The sequence below is a fragment of the Hemitrygon akajei genome, chromosome 6 (assembly GCF_048418815.1).
Source record: "Hemitrygon akajei chromosome 6, sHemAka1.3, whole genome shotgun sequence".
Classification (NCBI taxonomy): Eukaryota; Metazoa; Chordata; class Chondrichthyes; order Myliobatiformes; family Dasyatidae; genus Hemitrygon; species Hemitrygon akajei.
The window spans coordinates 26,965,450-26,983,972 of NC_133129.1; the positions used below are offsets into that span (position 1 = coordinate 26,965,450).

The following is an 18,523-nucleotide window of genomic DNA, read 5'->3' on the forward strand; positions in this document are numbered from 1 at the left end:
TTCTGAAAGACACAACAGTAGAGATTGTGAAGGCATTACAAATGAGCTTTCAAAAATCATTGGACTCTGGCATGGTGCCAGAGGACTGGAAAATTGCAAATGTCACTCCACTCTTTAAGAAAGGAGGAAGGCAGTTGAAAGGAATTTATAGACCAGTTGGCCTGACTTCAGTGGTTGGGAAGTTTGGAATCAACTGTTCAGGATGAGGTTATGGAATACTTGGTTACACAGGGCAAGGTGGTACAAAGTCAGCATGGTTTCCTTCAGGGAAAATCCTGCCTGACGAATCTCTTGGAAGTCTTTGAGGAGATTACAAGTAGAATAATTAAAAGGATGCAGTGGATGTTGTATAGTTGGACTTTCAGAAGGCCTTTGACAAGATGCCACTCATGAGGCTACTTACCAAGTTATCAGCCCATGGTATTACAGGAAAGGTTTTGGCATGGTTAGAGCATTGGCTGATTGGTAGGAGGTAGCAAGTGGGAATAAACGGATCCTTTTCTGGTTGGCTGCCAGTGACTAGTGGTGTTCTGCAGGGGTTGGTGTTGGGACCACTTCTTTTTATGCTGTATATCAATGATTTAGATGATGGAATAGATGGCTTTATTGCCACTTTTGCAGATGATATGAAGATTGGTGGAGGGGCAGGTAGTGTTGAGGAAACAGGAAGGCTGCAGAAGGTCTTAGACAGATCAGGAGAATGGGCAAGAAAGTGGTAAATGAAATACAATGTTGGAAAATGCATGGTTATGCACTTTGGTAGAAGAAATAAAAGTGCAGGTCATTTTCTAAATGGGGAGAAAATTCAAAAATCTAAAGGGACTTGGGAGTCGTCATGCAGTACACCCTAAAGGTTAGCTTGTAGATAGAGTCAGTGGTGAGTAAGGCAAATACAATGTCAGCATTCATTTCAAGAGGTCTAGAATACAAGAGCAGGGATGTGATGCTGAGGCTTTATAAGGCCCTGGTGAGGCCTCACCTTGAGTATTGTGAACAGTTCTGGGCTTCTTATCTACAAAAAGATGTGCTGGCATTGGAGAGGGTCCAGAGGAGGTTCACAACTATCTAACATTATTATCTTTTCATAATACTATGTTTACTTTGCTTGGATTGCCTCGTTTTCTGTTCCTATGTTATAATGTCATTTGTAATAGCTTCCAGTACTTTAACTCCAACATATGTATGTAAAGCCAACTGACTTGTAGTTCCTACATCCCGTGTTCTTCCCTTTTCTGATAAAAGGGTTTTATTTGCTCTTTTCTGATCCATTGGAGCCTTGCCTTAATCTACAGAACTAAAAAAAATTAACACCCTTGTATCATCTACCCGCGAGCCACCTCTGTTGGATGGAGTCCGTTAGCGACTGGAAATTTATCAGCTCACGGGTACAAACTGATCAACCCTTCCATCAGCTACTTTGGTTGTGTTGAGGTTGAGTTATGCTGAAATGCATCAACAAGCCATGATGTTTCGATGAACTCCGTTAGGAACATGATACTTTTGAGCCACAGATCTAACAGTTTGCTCAGTATCCTGCCCCGGTGACTAATTTTTGTATGTTCCAACTTCCCTCTTAATTCATATTTTACGGTAGTTTTTGAAGGTTTCACGTGTCTGTTGTGTAAAGACAGATGCAAAGTAACTGCAGTCTTTATTTGCTATTCATTTGTTTTCAATTAATAGGTCCCAGGCACACTTTCTATGGACTAATCAATGCTCACTTTGTTAGGTTGTTGAGTGTTAGTCCAGGGGTACCTGAACACCAGTCTGATTGCTATTGTCCCGAATTAAGGCATAATGACCAGGTATATGGGCTCCAGAGTAGATTATCCACCAGACTTGCTTGTGAATGAAACTTTTGATTACAATTTATTTATCATTTGAACTTATGCAGGTTGAGTACCCCTTATCTGAAATTCCAAAATGCAAAAACCTAAGAAATATGAATTTTTTTGTGTGCTGACGCGATGTCACAAATAGAAAGTTTGGGGTGATACAGTAGCTTAGTGATTAGAGCAAGATTTCAGCAAGACGAAGGAATTGGTTGTTGACTTCAGAAGGAGTAGTGGACCACATGACCCCATCTACATCGGTAGTGCGCAAGTGGAACAGGTCAAAAGCTTTAAGTTCTTCGGGGTGAATATCACAAATGACCTGACTTGGTCTAACCAAGCAGAGTCCACTGCCAAGAAGGCCCACCAGCGCCTTTACTTCCTGAGAAAGCTGAAGAAATTTGGCCTGTCTCTTAAAACCCTCACTAATTTTTATAGGTGCACCATAGAAAGCATTCTTCTAGGGTGTATCACAATCTGGTATGGAAGTTGTCCTGTCAAGACCGGAAGAAGCTGCAGAAGATCGTGAACATAGCCCAGCACATCACACAAACCAATCTTCCATCCTTGGACTCACTTTACACCGCACGCTGTTGGAGCAGTGCTGCCAGGATAATCAAGGACACAACCCACCCAGCAAACACACTTTTTGTCCCTTTTCCCTCCAGGAGAAGGTTCAGGAGCTTGAAGACTCGTACGACCAGATTTGGGAACAGCTTCTTTCCAACTGTGATAAGACTGCTGGACGGATCCTGACCCGGATCTGGGCCGTACCTTCCAGATATCCGGACCTGACTTGCACTACCTTACTTTCCCTTTTCTATTTTCTAATTATGATTTATAATTTAAATTTTATTATATTTAATTTGATTTGCATTTCAGGGAGTGCGAAGCGCAGAATCAAATTGTACGCTCTACTATCAATTGTTTGGTGACAATAAAGTAAAGTAAAACGCCAGTGACCTGGGTTCAATTCCCACTGCTGCCTGTAAGGAGTTTGTATTTTCTCACGTGGGTTTCCTCTGGGTGCTCTGGTTTCCTCCCACAATACAAAGACGTACAGGTTGGTAGGTAAGTTGGTTATTGTACATCATGATTAGGCTAGGGTTAAATCGGGGGATTGCTGGGCTTTGTGGCTCAAGAGGGCCAGAAGGGCCTGATCCATGCTGTAACTCAATAAATGAATATTGTGCGTGGAATGGGCTGCTGGTGACAGTGGTGGAGGCGGATACGATAGGGTCTTTTAACAGACTCCTGGACAGGTACGTGGAGCTTAGAAAAATAGAGGGCTATGAGTAACCCTAGGTAACTTCTATGTTAAGGACATGTTCAGCACAGCTTTGTGGGCTGAAGGGCCTGTATTGTGCTGTAGGTTTTCTATGTTTCTAACCCCTCTATCCTCTTCCTCTGAATCATAGTCCCTAACATCCCTTTTTGAATCAGAAGTAGTTAAAAATAAAAAAAACTATTAAAAACATTCAGATGGAAAAGGCAGAATCTATTTTTTTAAACTGTGTCTCACAATTACTCCCACTTTAAGTTGAATGCCAAGCTGTAGAGAAAAATATTTGCTTAAATCTTGAACTTGTAAACAAGTCCCCGGTCTGTTTGTTCATTACCGGCTTGTGACAAGCAAAGTTGTCGCACCTCCCACCCCCTGCAAATTTCATTCATTTCCTGGCCAGTTCAACACTGACCCTTCCAGGATGCAAAAGAGATCACGTTACCTTTGCTCCTCTTTTTAACAAGGCTTCTGCAATGGCCTTCCCCAATCCTTGGGATGCCCCTGTTATTAAGCCCACGGTGTTCTTCAGATTCATTTCGGTTGCAGTTGTCTCTCTCGATGCTCAGCCCTCTGCCTGTACTTTCTTTTTGCACCTGCCTGTAGACTGACAAGGAAAAAGCACCTCCTACTGCTCTTTAAATCTTCACTCACTGGCCACTAGCCAGGGAAACGCCTTCAAACATTTGCGGCTTCAAGAAGTAATACAGTCACATCCCAAAACAATTTCGAGCTGTTTGACAATTCTAACTCTCTCAAATTAAAGTGACACTTCTTAATGGACAAGGATCTAAAACAGTGATTGTTTGAGCACGCCTGAGCTTTGAAGCAGCCTTGACTCACTAGAGTGCTACATTACTTTGCTTGAACTCTTTTCTTTTGTATTTCTACACTCCAGTGACCCTCTGAATAAACAGAATGAACTTGCCTATTCATCCAACTGCTCTGCAATTTATAATACTTCCTCATGGTAAAAGCACTGTAGTATATTCTTGGCTCTCCTCTATTTCCTCATAAGGCTATGAAGGTTCAACATGTTCCCAAAAACCTTAACCAAATTTTACAAACAAGAGAAAATCTGCAGATGCTGGAAATCTGAGCAACACACACAAAATGTTGGAGGGACACAGCAGGCCAGGCAGCATCTAGGAAAAGAGTACAGTCGACGTTTCAGGCTGAAGGGTCTCGGCCCGTAACGTCGACTGTACTCTTTTCCTAGATGCTGCCTGGCCTGCTGAGTTCCTCCAGCATTTTGTGTGTGTTAAACAAATTTTACAGATGCACTGTAGAAATCATCCCACCCAGATGCATCACAGCTTGGGATGACAGTTGCACTGCACGAGCCTGCAAGAAACTGCAGTGAGTTGTAAACACAGTCTATCACAAAAGCCAGCCTCTCCTCTACTGGCTCTGTCTACAATTCCCACTGCCTTAGGAAAACTGGCAACATAAAGTAAAGCAACACCCACAAAATGCTGGAAGAACTCAGCAGGTCAGGCAGCATTAATGGAAAAAAATAAAGAGTTGATGTTTTGGGCCGAGGCCTTCTTCAGGACTGAGAAGGAAGGGGGATGGATGCCAGAATAAAAAGGTATGAGGGTCCACCTCTGACACTTCCCTCCCCTTTCTCGATCTCTCCGTCGCCATCTCTGGAGACAAACTGTCAAACGTCATCATTTATAAACCTACTAACTTCCATGGTTATCTCAACTATACCTCATCCCACCCTACCTCCTTTAAAAATGTTGTTCCCTTTTCTCAGTTTCTTCGACTCCACTGTATCTGTGTCAGGAACGGGGGCCGGATGGACCCAAACGCAGGACGCAGACACTGAAGTACTAGGGGGAGGACAGGATGGGGATGCCATGGCATTTAAGGGTTAATGCAGGCAGGGCTGGATCTAAGAGTTCAGACGAGGTGGGCAGGAGGATCCCAGAGTTCCGGGCAGGTGGGCAGATTCCTCATGGCGGGCCGCAGGGATCCTGGGCAGGGCTGGCTCCCAGGCAGAAAACACAGAGGCCTGGGCCAGTCGCGGGCACCTGGGCTGGTGTGGGGCACAACCCTTAGGGAGCAATAGGTGGAAGGGGCAGAACCCCCGTAGGGCAGCGGCAGTCCAGCTGGACCCACCCAATGGAGGCAACGGGTAGAAAGCCGGGTCCAGGGTAAGCAGCAAAACTACAATGATCCACCGGGTACATTGGTAAATTGGGAAAGGCAACCGGCAGCGTGGCAGCACAAGCAAGGAGAATAAGGCGGAACAGCGGGACCAGCGCACAGGAGAGAAGCAGGGGAACAAGACCAACCGGATAGAGCCTATACAGAACAAGCCAGCAACCAGGGTAGAACAGGATACAGAACAAAACAACCACCCAGTCTCCGTGCCACGGCCCCTTAAAATCACCTGCAGCCGAATTGGCCACAGGTGTGCCTCCTTGATCCAGGCTGATCTTAACAGGCTCAAAGGGGCTGGGAGGGACAGCTGCAAGACCCGGAGTCCGGAGCACTCGGACCGGATTGAGACCCAGAACGCGGATTTCGGACCAGACCAGACCCTGGCAATCTGTTCCCAGGATGTGGTTTCCCAGGACATCAGAAACTTCCTTGTGTTTGCAAACATAAAGACCTCTCCCACCATGCTCATTCTCTCTGCTCTCTTCCTCCATCAAGCGGAAGATACAAAAGCTTGTGAACATGTACCACCCGCTCAAGAACAGTTTCTATCTCACTTGAATGAGATAGAATGAGGTTGTACTCTTGAATGAACCGCTTCTTAGATAAAGAGCTCCTGATTTCTCAGTCTACCAAATTATGACCCTTGCACTTTAATTCTTTACCCAGATTGCATTGTTAACACTCATCATCATTATATGACATGGCATATGACGTGGGCGATCATGGTCTCATGACCATGATTGTTCTTGGCAAATTTTTCTACAAAAGTGGTTTGCTGTTGCCTTGTTCTGGGCAGTGACTCCAGCCATTACCAATACTCCTCAGAGATTTCCTGCCTGGTGTCAGTGGTCACATAACCAGGACTTGTGATATACACCAGCTGCTCATATGACCATCCACCACCTGCTCCCATGGCATGACTTGACCCGGACTAGGGGGCTAAGCAGGGGCTACACCTTGCCCAGGGGTGACCTGCAGGCTCCAGGAGGGAAAAGGAACATCTTACACCTCCTTTCGTAGAGACGTATCTCTACCCAGCCACCAAAATTGTAACACTATATTCTGCATTCTGTTATAGCTATTCCTTTTGTATTACCTAGGTGTATTTGTGTTTGGAATGATCTGCCTGGATGACACACAGACAAAAGCTCTTCACAAGTGACAATAATAAGCCAATTACCAATTAGAAAATTGATGGTTACCAATTAATCTATCAATATATCTTTGGGCATAGCTTTAAGGTGGGAGGGAAAAGATTCCAAAGGAACTTGTGGGTAGGTTTTTCTACACAAAGGATGGTAGGTAATATAGAAAAAGCTGTCAAACTTATTGGTAGAGGCAGGTGCATTCCCAATGTTTAAATGATGTTCAGGTACATGGATAGAAAAGGTTCAGATCAGGGGTTTCCAAGCTCAGGTCCACAGACTACTTGGTTAATGGTAGTGGCCCAAGACATAACAAAGGTTGGGAACCCCTGGTTTAGAGAGATTTGGACCAAACACTATCAAATAGGACTAACTCATCCAGTCTCCTTAGTCAGCATGGACAGTTGTATAACTCTATGTCTCTCTAAGAAGCGAACCTGGGTCCCTGGGGCTGTAACACTGACTCCCGCACCAAGGTGAGTTCAAATTTCTCCTATTTGCCTTGCTTATTTTTGCCTAGAAACTCTACCATATTGGGAAAAGATTTGGATACTTGGGGCATATAGTAGGAGATCCTGATGCCTGAAAAAACTTCTATGTTGCATGATCAAACCAAAGCAGAACCAGTGGAATCTTGCTAAAGAATACAGATGGAAAAATTCAGATACAGTGCCAAAGTGAAAGGACTGCAGAACAGGACTGACAGCATTTTTATATGGCGCCTGCTCTAAGCTAACGTGCCAACTGGCCTCTTCTTCATATGCAAGGTTTCTAAGAAGCTATTTTCAATTCCCGGTGAGTTCATTGCCTTATCCTGGACTTTTCCCAAGTAGTAAGACTGATCAGCACCTCCACCTACTCATCCACCCCTCCACACCTCCCCACCACCATTTCCTTTCATAGTCACCTCATGTACAGACACTCCTGCGCCTCATGTCATGTTGTGGATATACAAACAATCTAGGTATATAAGCTGACTTAAGTATTTATATTTATTGTGATTTTTTTATTTTTGTGTTATTTATTTTATTGGGCTTTTTTGTGCTGCATTGAATCCAGAGTAACAATTATTTTGTTCTCTTTTATACTTAGTTACCGGAAATGGCTTTAAACATAAGATGTAAACAATCTGCTGCAGGAACTCAAAGGGTTGGCCAGTGGAGAGAACCTAAGTCTAATGCAGGGTATTGAACCGAAGTATCAACAATTTTTTACTCCACCACCCATAGTTGGCTGGTGGCGCAGTGACATCATGACATCAGCGCCGGACTCCAGAACGAAGGTTCCTGGGTTCGAATCCAGTCGGGCCGTTCCCGAGTACACTTTCCATCTGTGCCAGGTTGAGCTCGCAACTCGACCTCGTAAAATGTTTCTGTGAGGGGTCTTGTAAGGTCCGACACTGGCCTGTCAGGCCTGAGTCGACATCATCATCATCATCATTACCCATAGTTGCTGCTTGACCCCCCCCCCCCCCCCCCCCCCCCCACCGAGTTGCTCCAGATACCAGCATCTGCTGTGAAGGCAAGTGCTCTCTTCTTGCTGCAACCATGAAGACGGAAGTGCAAAACCCACACCACCCGGTTCAAGAACAGTTATTCAGCCACCAGGCTCCTGAACCAGAGGGGATAACTTTACTCAACTTCAGTCACCCTAACACGGAATTGCTTCCACAACCTAGGTATGAACTCACTTTCAAGGATGATGACAATATTTATTGCTTATTTGTTTATTTGTGGCTCAAGAGAGGGGGGCCATGGAGTCATGTGTAACTAGCCATCTGGACACAAGCTGGGGTCTGATCAGCCCCGGCTGGGTCACCTGGAGGAGGGTGTATGATGTTGAAAGACCCGAAACACCCGATGATTCCAGGAACATCACTGATGATGCGTCCAGAGGCATCAGTAGATGTATGCACACAGATTACTATTATTTAGCTTTTTCTTTTTGTATTTGCACTGTTTGTTGCCTTTTGCACATTGTTTGTCTGCCTTGTGTGCATTTGTTTCATTGATTCTATTGTACTCCTTTGTATCAACTGTGAATACCCTAACAAAATGAATCTCATGGCTGCATATGGTGATGTACCATATATACCTTGCTAATAAATTTACTTTGATCTTTGAACTTTCATCTGTAGTCTCTTGTGTCTTCTTCAAACACAAGTTGGTTAGACCATTGGCAAGTGCCAGTGTAAATCAGCAAACTGAGCTTTACTGGGATGGATATGTACTGCCTTCACCAGAATGCAATACTTTTTTCTGTTAACCCAAACAAGAATATGTACAATAAGAGCAGAAGTGGGTCACATAATCCTCTCTGCATCCTCCACCATTCAGAAAGAACATGCCTGATCCCTGTTGACTTTCCCACCCGGTCCCCAAATTCTGCTTCCAAAAATCTGCTGTTATCCATGTACTCAAGGACAGATTATCTATGGGTCACTGAGGAGGGGTGTTCCAGAGAGTTAGCTGCCACTGCTGCTTTGTACAAGGAAAGTTCTCTTCATTCTGCTTTTAACTGGCTGACCCTTCATCTTAGATTGTGTCTCCCCCTCCCATCCCCTCCTCCAAATTTGAGACTCTCCAAATAGAGGGATTGGACTTCTATGATTTACTGTGTCATAACCTCACAGAATTATTAATATCTCAATAAGATTCTCACTCATTCTTCTAAAGTACACTTCAAATCAGTCAAATGTTAATCAATTCTCTGGAAGGTGAACACTCTCCTTCCTGGAAACAAGGAATGCTGATTTTTATGCATGAACTCGAAGCCTGCATGCTATATTTCAATATCTCTAGATCAAGCCTGCCATCCTTTACAATAAGAGACTCTCAAGAACATCTCAAACTCTTTCATGCCCTACAAGCCAGTGAAAGAGACAGAGTATGATGGTATAATTAACAAGAACCACAGACAATAAACAAGCACCAACCTTCAACCTATTTTTATTTTATCAGATGTTGATGTCATGGAGCTTTGAGTCTTCAAGGATCAAGAACCAACTTTATTCACCATATACATTTACAAATGTACATTTCTATTTCCATCATCAAGGAACCTCACCATCTAGCTATACTGTCTTCTCACTGCTGCCATCGGGAAGGAGGTACAGGAGCCTCGAGTCTCACACCACTAGATTCAGGAACAGTTATTACCCCTCAACCATCAGGCTTCTGAACCACCTCAACTCTAAAATGATTTCACAACCTATTGACTCACCTTCAAGGACTTTACACAAATAATAAATAAATTGATACATACATACATAAATAGATGCATACATACAGACACAGATAGAGATAGAAAAGCTAATACCTATTGAGAAATTGATTTGTAAAGTCCTGTATGTATGTATCAATTTATTTATTATTTGCGTATTTTGTATTTGCACAATTTGTCTTTTGCACATTGGTTGGTTGTCAGTCTGTGTGTAGTTTTCCATTGATTCTATTGCATTTCTTCATCCTACTGTGAATGCCTGCAATAAATCTCAGGATGGTATACAGTGACATATACATCCTTTGATAATAAGTTTACCTTGAACTTTGATGTATTAGGAATTTGCTGCGGTGCGTTGACATGACACAATTTCCATTGCAAGAAACCGAAATCAACATGATACACCATAGTGAACAAAGACTGCTAATGATCCGACTGATGACTGTGTGATATCTACAGCAGAAGGCAGATCGGTAATCAGTTCTCAGAACTAACCACAGTATTTCAAAATGCCTTTGACAAGGTTGCAGAACTGCAATTCTGCTCAGTACCGAGACAAGAAACAAATGAAGAATTTTGTGATAAGTGGCTGTGTGTGTACATCTGCTGATGCTTCTGGACACATCATCAGTGATGTTCCTGGAATCATCGGGTGTTTTCGGGTCTTTCAACATCATACACCCTCCTCCAGGTGACCCAGCTGGAGCTGATCAGACCCCAGCTTGTGTCCAGATGGCTAGTTACACATGACTCCATGGCTCCCCTCTCTTGAGCCACAGCCATCTTGAGGCCCTCTCTGCCGCATCAGTGGTACTGCGGATGGCTCTCCTCTTCCTCTCTCTCTCTCTCGATGCCCAAATTGCTGAAGGCTCTGGCTAAGGAACGGGCTGCGAATCCACTACAACCAACTTCCACTGGGCCTACCAACCTCTCCCTTCGCCGTTGCCTCCAGAATTTGGTTGACATCTTCGTCAAACTGTTTCCACAGTGAAGTCATGTTAGCTGCAGGCCATTTGATCCGCCTCCTGTTAGACTTGATGTTAGAGGGATCAGTTTGCAACACTTGGAGGTTCCGGGCTCTATGGGGTGACTCCGGGCCTGGCACCTCCTTCGTCTCACCAGGTTGGACACCTGCGCGTTGTGCTGCTCCTGCTCCCAACAGACACTTCACCCTCGCTTGGTGGATCTTCAAGCCGCGATCGTTCTTGCAGATTTTGCCACATGCACACTGCTTGCTCATATTAATTTGTCCATTGCCTGGGTCTGTTGCCGTTGTGTCCGTCCGACTGGAGTGCTCATCCTCCCCCACCTCTCGGGCACCGCTGGGGGTATCTTTCCCTTAGATTCATTGTAGCTTTTGCGAGGGTCCTCCTCTCAGAGGACACAGATTGGGTCGCCAGCCCGTTCTGCCCCGGTTGTCGTCTCTCCGAGCTGTCACTGACTCTCCAGTCATCACCACTCTAAATGTATGTATAGGAAACACTGTAGGCCACCATGATGCAGATGAGATAAAGCCCCTGCATGGGTGTTACAGTAAAACATTTTTGAGATAATGGTAAGTTGAACAATGGATACGTACAGAAAACTGATGATTGTTTCATTATTGTCACATGCTGAGAAACAGTGAAAAGCTATTGTCTATCTACTGTACCATCTGAATGTAAATACGTTGAGATAGTACAAGGGAAACGTTATAATAAAATGTGTTCCATTGACAGAGAAAGTGCAGTGCAGGTAGACAATGAAATGCATAGGCATGACAATGTAGATTGTGAGGGCAAGAGACTTGTTCAATAATCTTATATCAGCGAGATCAGTGTCCTTGAACCTGAGTGGTACGTGTTTTCAGCCTTCTGTCCAGTGAGGGAAGAGAGGAGGGAAAGCCCAGTGTGGGAGGGGTCTTAAGATGAGGCCACCCTCAGGGTGGAGGAGCAACACCTTATATTCCGTCTGACTATCCTCCCACCTGATGGCATGAGTAATGATTTCTCCTTCCTGTGAACAAATTTCCACTCTCCCCCTTCCTCTATTCCCCACTCTGACCTTCTCATCTGCCTATTACTCCCTCCTGGGTCCCCTCCTCCTTCCCTTTTTACTATTCTTAGAACCATAGAACACTACAGCACAGAAAACAAGCCATTCGGCCCTTCTAGTCTGTGCTGAAACTTTATTCTGCTGGTCCCATTGACCTGCACCCAGTCTATAACCCTCCAGACCTCTCCCATCCATGTATCTATCCAATTTATTCTTAAAACTTAAGAGTGAGCCTGCATTTACCATGTCAGATGGCAGCTCGTTCCACACTCCCACCACGCTCTGAGTGAAGTTCCCCGTAATGTTCCCCCTAAACCTTTCCCCTTTCACCCTAAAGTCATGTCCTCTCATATTTATCCACTCTCTGATCAGATTTTTTTTCTCTCCAGCCCTTGACCTTTCCCACTCACCTGTTTTCACCAATCACCTTTCAGCTCGCTCCTTTCCCCTCGCTTCACCTTTTTATTCTGGCATCTTCCCCCTTCCTTCTCAGCCTGAAGAAGGGTCTTGGCCCAAAACTGTGACTGTTTACTCTTTTCCATAGATGCTGCCTGATCTGCCGAGTTTCTTCAGCGTTCTGTGTGTGTTCCTTTGGATTTCCAACATTTGCAAACTTCCTCATATTTTTGATTATGTTGGCTTCTTTTCCGAGGCAGCACTAAATGTAGATGGGGTGGGGTGGTGTCTGGTTTCTGTGATTTGCTGAGCTGTGTTAAGAACGCTACAGTTCTTTGTGATCATGGGCAGAGCAGTTGTCATACCAGGATATGATGCATTCAGATAGGCTGCTTTCTATGTGACATCTATAGAAGTTTTTAAAGCTCAGTGGGGACATGTCAAATTTCCTTCACCTCTGAGGAAGAAGAGGTACTCGTGCACTTTCTTGGCCATAGCATCTACGTGGTTGGACTGGACAAGACTTTGATGATATTTACTTCTAGGAACTTGAAGCTCATAACTATCTGCACCTCAGCACCATTGATGCAAATAGAGGAAAATGGACTTCCCTCTTCCTAAGGTCAATGATCTGCCCTTTGGTTTTGCTAACATTGAAGGAAAAGTTGCTGTTATGACACCATGCCATTAGGCTCTCTATTTCCTTCCTGTTCTCTGGCTTAATGCTATTTGAGATTTGGCCCACTCCACACTTGAAAGTGTAGGGTATAAAACAGGGGGCTAAGGATGCAGCTTTGTGGGACTTTCCTCTGGGCACCCTGCTCATATTTTGAAGACTGCTGGGATGGATGGATGGGGAAGGCTTTGCTTGTTGCTGTGGACTGCAGACATCTGCCATTTGGGTATGGGGCATTCCCGTGTGCCTTTCCTTTTCCCATCATCCCCAACTTCTCCTTCCCACCACCCCGAGAGCTGGAATAATTAGGCGTGGCGCAGAGCAGGCTCACTCACTCTGAGGGGGGCTTGCTCATCCCATCACAGCTGTGCCTGTTCACTTCCAATTTACAGTTTGGGGTTAAGTAAAGTTCTCAGGAAGGGAACCTTGTTCTATTTGCCAGATAAGAGAGAATAGCCAAGGCAGGGATGGACTGAGCTTTATAGAGTCATTGAGCAGTACAGCACAGAGATTTTTATTGACTGGAAGAAGGAACAAGCAGTGGTTGACCACCATACTACATCCTGGAGACAGAGAGGCTGGGCTCAGACCTCAATCGCCTTTATACAGGGGTCTGTGGGAGGAGCCACAGGAGCAGTCAGCAGGGGGCATGTCCAGACAGGTATATGTAGTTCACCACACATGCCTACGTGACAAAAGCTCCCTTTACAACCCATCTACCTGTGACTCCCTTTTCAAGGAATTATGTATCTGTATGTCCAGATCCCTTTGTTCTATTCTATACCTCTGTGCCTTACCATTTACTGTGTAAGTACTGCTCTGGTTTGTACTGCCAAAGGCCAACACCTCACACTTGTCTGCATTAAATTCTATCTGCCATTTTTCAGCCCATTTTCCCAGCTGTTTCAGATCACGATAGCCTTTGATAGCTTTATGGCTCCATATATTTCAAAATAAAGGCACCTAACACCATTGTAACATGAAAAATTTAAAGGGGGGAGGGGTGTCTAGGCATGTGTTTTAGGATTCCTGAAGTTCCAGGGCCAATCTGACAAAGGGTTTTGAACTGAAGTATTAACTGTATTTTTCTTTCCACAGATGTCACCTTATCCATTGAGCATGTCAGTATCTATTAAAATATATTTTTCCTTCCTTTGTATGCCTGTCTCACAAGATAAAGGCTGATATTCGAAAAACCCTTTGGTTGAAATAGGAAACCTGGGTTTCCTTGAAATTACGTCATTAGCAGCTTGATAAGGCAGCATTGTTGTTTGGTGAGCAAATAAAACACTATTGCATACATTGGCAGCTGTGCAATCATTGCGACAAAACAAGAAACACAACGTGGCCAATACTCTGTATATATCAGAAACCAATGCTGGAAGCAACACCTCAAAAGATTTAGCATTATCGCCATTTTTGGATGAGGGTCTAAACTGTTATTTTCCTGTAGTTTAATCTTCTTTCTACGTGTTCATCTCTTTGTAAATGTTCAAGGGATTTTCAGCAAATTGAGTACAACTCGTTCTGTACTTACATAGGACATTGAATAATCCAGCACATTACAGGTCCTTCAGCTCATACCTTTTAGAATAGAATAGGCATCCGTTAGTCTCGAGACCATGGATGTGCGCTTTGGAAAGTTTCCAGGGTGCAGGCCTGGGTAGGTTTGTATGGGAGACCGGCAGTTGCCCATGCTACAAGCATCCCCTCTCTACGCCACCGATGTTGTCCAAGGGAAGGGCAAGGCCCAATACAGCTTGGCACCGGTGTCATCGCAGACAATGTGTGGTTAAGTGCTTTGCTCAAGGACACAACATGCTGCCTTAGCTGAGGTTCGAACTAGCGACTTGCAGCTCACTAGATCACTTGGCCACGTACCAACATACCTTTTAATCCAATTTTTAACCTACACGAAAATCAATTTAATGCTGCCCTTCCACTTAGCCCTTTTTCTCATCTGTGTCCCTATCTAAGGGTATCTTCAATGCCTCAAGTGTATCAGCACCCCTGCAGGGTGTTCTACTTTTAGTGTACATAATCTTTTTCTGACACTCTCCAATCATTTTAAAATTTAGTACCCTTGTCTTAGCCATTTCCACCCCAGGAAAAGGTCACTAGCTGTTCACCCTATCTATGCCCCTTATCATATTGTACACATTTATCAAGTCACTGTCACAGTCCAGTCCATGATGTCTGCATTCCAGTTCACAGTCCCGTCCGTGGATTCCGTACTCCAGTTATTCTGTTTTTCCCTTGTTCTGTTGGGTGTCTTAATTGAGGCACCTGATTCTCGTTTCGGGCTGGCAACATAAATAGCTTTGGGGACCAGTGATGGTTGCTGGACTGTTCCCGTCAGAACCCCAGGGGTTAGCTTGTCTGTGACTTCATCAGCATCCCCGTCAAGTTAACCTGCTGGAGTGAGACTGGAGCCTTGTTGCATCAAGATAAGGAACAGTCTATCATAGTATGGTCTTGTCTCTTCATGTCATTGCCTTTGCTAGGTAGGTCTGGCCATTTGCTGCTACCTTGAGTTGGGAACTGTCTCTTTGTGTCCTTGCCTCCACTGGCTGTTTGCTGTTACCTTGAGTGGAGATTTGTTTCTTTGGGTTCTGTGTATAAGAAGAGTCCTGGCCCTATGTCCTGTACCCAAGGAAGGGTCCTGGTTCTGTGTTCTGTGTCTAGTAAGAGTCCTGGCCCTATGTCCTGTACCCAAGGAAGGATCCTGGTTCTGTGTTCTGTGTCTAATAAGAGTCCTGGCCCTATGTCCTGTATCTAAGGAAGGGTCCTGTTTCTGTGTTCTGTGTCTAATAAGAGTCCTGGCCCTATGTCCTGTACCCAAGGAAGGGTCCTGGTTCTGTGTCTAATAAGAGTTCTGGCCCTATGTCCTGTATCTAAGGAGGGGTCCCAGCTCTGAGTTTTGTGTTCCAGCCCCATCCGAGCCAAGGCTTCGTGGTCCCAGCCCCGTCCGAGTCCCTGTCCAGTCTGCTAGTTCCGAGTTTCTCGTCCAGGTCCTGGTGCTCCAAGTCCAAGTCCAAGTCCTAGCCCAAGTCCTGTGTCCGTGTCCAGCTTCGTTACTTCCCACTTCTGCTTTGCTTTCTCTCCTGGATTTCCCTCTGATCAATCCTTGCTTCCTGACTTTCCTTACATTCTTGATAATCATTGTCCAGCTCTTAGTGTCTGTGCCTTGCAGTTGGGTCCGCTCCCAACACCCCCTTGCAACAGTCTCATCTCATCCTCCTTTGCTCCAAAGAGAGAAGCTCATGCTTGCTCAACCTTTGCTCATAAGACAAGTAGCATCCTGGTAAATCTCCTCTGCCCCCTCTATAAAGCTTCCACATCTTTCCTGTAATGCGGTGACTGGTACGGAACACAATACTCTAAATGTGGTCTAATCAGAATTTTATAGAGCAGCAACATTACCTCGTGGCTCTTCTGTGGTTTCTTTGTCTGTAAGTCTGAGATGACATAGTAACATAGATCAAGACTGTCCTTTGTTGCTTCACTGGCTGTTCCTAGTAAAGATATAAGTAAATTTATTATCAAAGTACATGTATGTCTCCATATCCAATGCTGGGATTCATTTTCTTGCAGGCATTCTCAATAAATGCAATAACCACATGGGATCAATGTGAGACCACACCAACAGGGTGTACAACTAGTGTGTAAATGACAACAAACTGTGCAAATACAAAAAGAAAAAAGAAATACTACTAATAATAATCACTTGCACCTATAAAACCATATCAACAATTTTCTGAAAATCCTGACAAAGTGCCTGAATGTTTGACTGAAAGTGAGCTATATCTCACACCTAAAGGAGAAATCACAAATGAACCATCACAATTTTGTTCCACTACTTGTTTATGAACTATATATAAAATTGTAACTATTGTAAAATTGTAACGTGCATTTGCAACAATTAACCACAATATATTTGCAGAAAAGATGGTGTAAATAAATGAAAGGATGTTAATAACATCTTTTTCTACCTTAGGCCATGAACTTATCAATCACCCTGATGAGTTATTAACTTCAAACTTTCTGCATAATCACTGCATAAGAGTTGAACTGCATGCGCATGTAACGAGAGCTGTATAACTCATCTCCTTCTACCTTAGCCCATGAACTTATCAATTACCCATCTGCAGACACTTTCTGGAGGTCCAAGATCCGTATGCTCCATGACCGCTGGACTAAGTGTGTAAATGTAGGAGGGGGATTATGTTGAAAAATAAATGTGCTAGGTTTTCTAAAATTGACTCCTTCTACCTTAGGCCACAAACTTATCAATCACCCCTCCTATTTTAAATTGTAGAACAATTTTCTGAAGATATAAACATGAATTTTGTACTAGATAAGTGCAGAACATTAAACATTAAGGGTGGTGCAATAGAGCTAGTAGAATATAAAACAGAGCAGCAGGATACATTACAACAAATGGATGGATATGAAATGTATATATGTAATATATATAAAATGTAATATCTGTGATATTAACAAGCAAAGAAAATAGACCTTAATGAGATAAAGGGAAAACTTTCAACAGAATTTCCTTCAGGGCTTAAGAATATTGGCCAAACAGAGCTCAAATAGTAAGAATACACCAAAGGCAATGAACTCTTGAACTGTATCTGGAAAATTTACAAAGAAAATTAAGAACTGAAATGACTGATGTTAGGAACACATGTGCACTCAGACACACATAGATTAACACTATCTAGGACAGAAGGACGAAGAGGAATAACTGGCATAAAAAAATCACACAACAGTCAGATAAAACTTCTAAATTTTGACGAAGTGTTGAAACCAGGGCTCAGAATTGGAGACCTCTTCCCAGAAACAGAGGGCTTCCTTGTAGCAATACAGGAACAGATAGTTAACACAAAAAAAATTAAGAAACACATAATAAAAGACCAAAAAAATTCAAGATGATAAATGAAGAAAATGCCGAGAAAAACCAGAAACAACCCAACACATTACAGGATCCTGTAGCAGTTTAACTCAATCTGATTACTTTCACAGGCATAAAGTGGCAAATATCATTCATCAAAAACTTACTTTAAAATTCAAATTCATAAAAGACATCATACCTCACTATAAATACAAGCATGATCCAATGTTAGAATCAGAGAACTACATATTATATTACAACCAATTCATTATTAAAGATAGGACAATCCATAAGAACCATCCAGATATAATATCACAGGATAATCAAGCAAGAACAACTTTCTTAATCATGAAGCCTCAGTCAGTCAGGGTTGGCTGTGAATGTTGCATCCTAGCTGTCTAGATATGCAAGCTAGGGTGGTACAATATGGAGAGTAAGCTGTTGCCCATCAAGCAAGCTTCCCTCACCACCCATCTGATGACCCAAAGGAACAGCAGAGATCAATGCAAGTTTGGTACCAGCTGCATAGCAGGAGTTGTCAGTTGGTGTTGAACTCAACCTGAGACTGCCTTAGAGACTCCAGCACCGGATTTTTCTCTTTGGGTTTACTCATACCCACGAGAGGGTATAGCTGCAAGGCACCAGAGATTTGAGATCAGAGTTTTCCTTCTCCGAGATGAACTGCTAACCATGGCTGAAGAGCCCCATCTCCCTAATGAATAAATATAGCCATTCCAGAGACTCACAACATACAGAAATCAATGATTGAAATAGAAATATGGTGAATTAAAAGAGGAAATTGAAAGACTATGGAACATGAACAGGGTATTCATTGTCCCAGCAGTAATATCTATAAGTAGTATCATCCCA

At 43.6% G+C, this 18,523-nt stretch overlaps 1 protein-coding gene across 1 annotated transcript in view; it reads right to left on the bottom strand.

Annotated features, from left to right (window-relative positions):
- Positions 1–3,712, bottom strand: part of LOC140728921 (15-hydroxyprostaglandin dehydrogenase [NAD(+)]-like) — an 80,518-nt gene extending 76,806 nt beyond the window's left edge. Inside the window, exon 1 of the mRNA XM_073048023.1 lies at positions 3,560–3,712. Coding sequence (XP_072904124.1) covers positions 3,560–3,652 — 93 coding nt within the window. The 5' untranslated portion in view covers positions 3,653–3,712. The remainder of the gene's footprint in view (positions 1–3,559) is intronic.
- Positions 3,713–18,523: the final 14,811 nt, after the last annotated feature.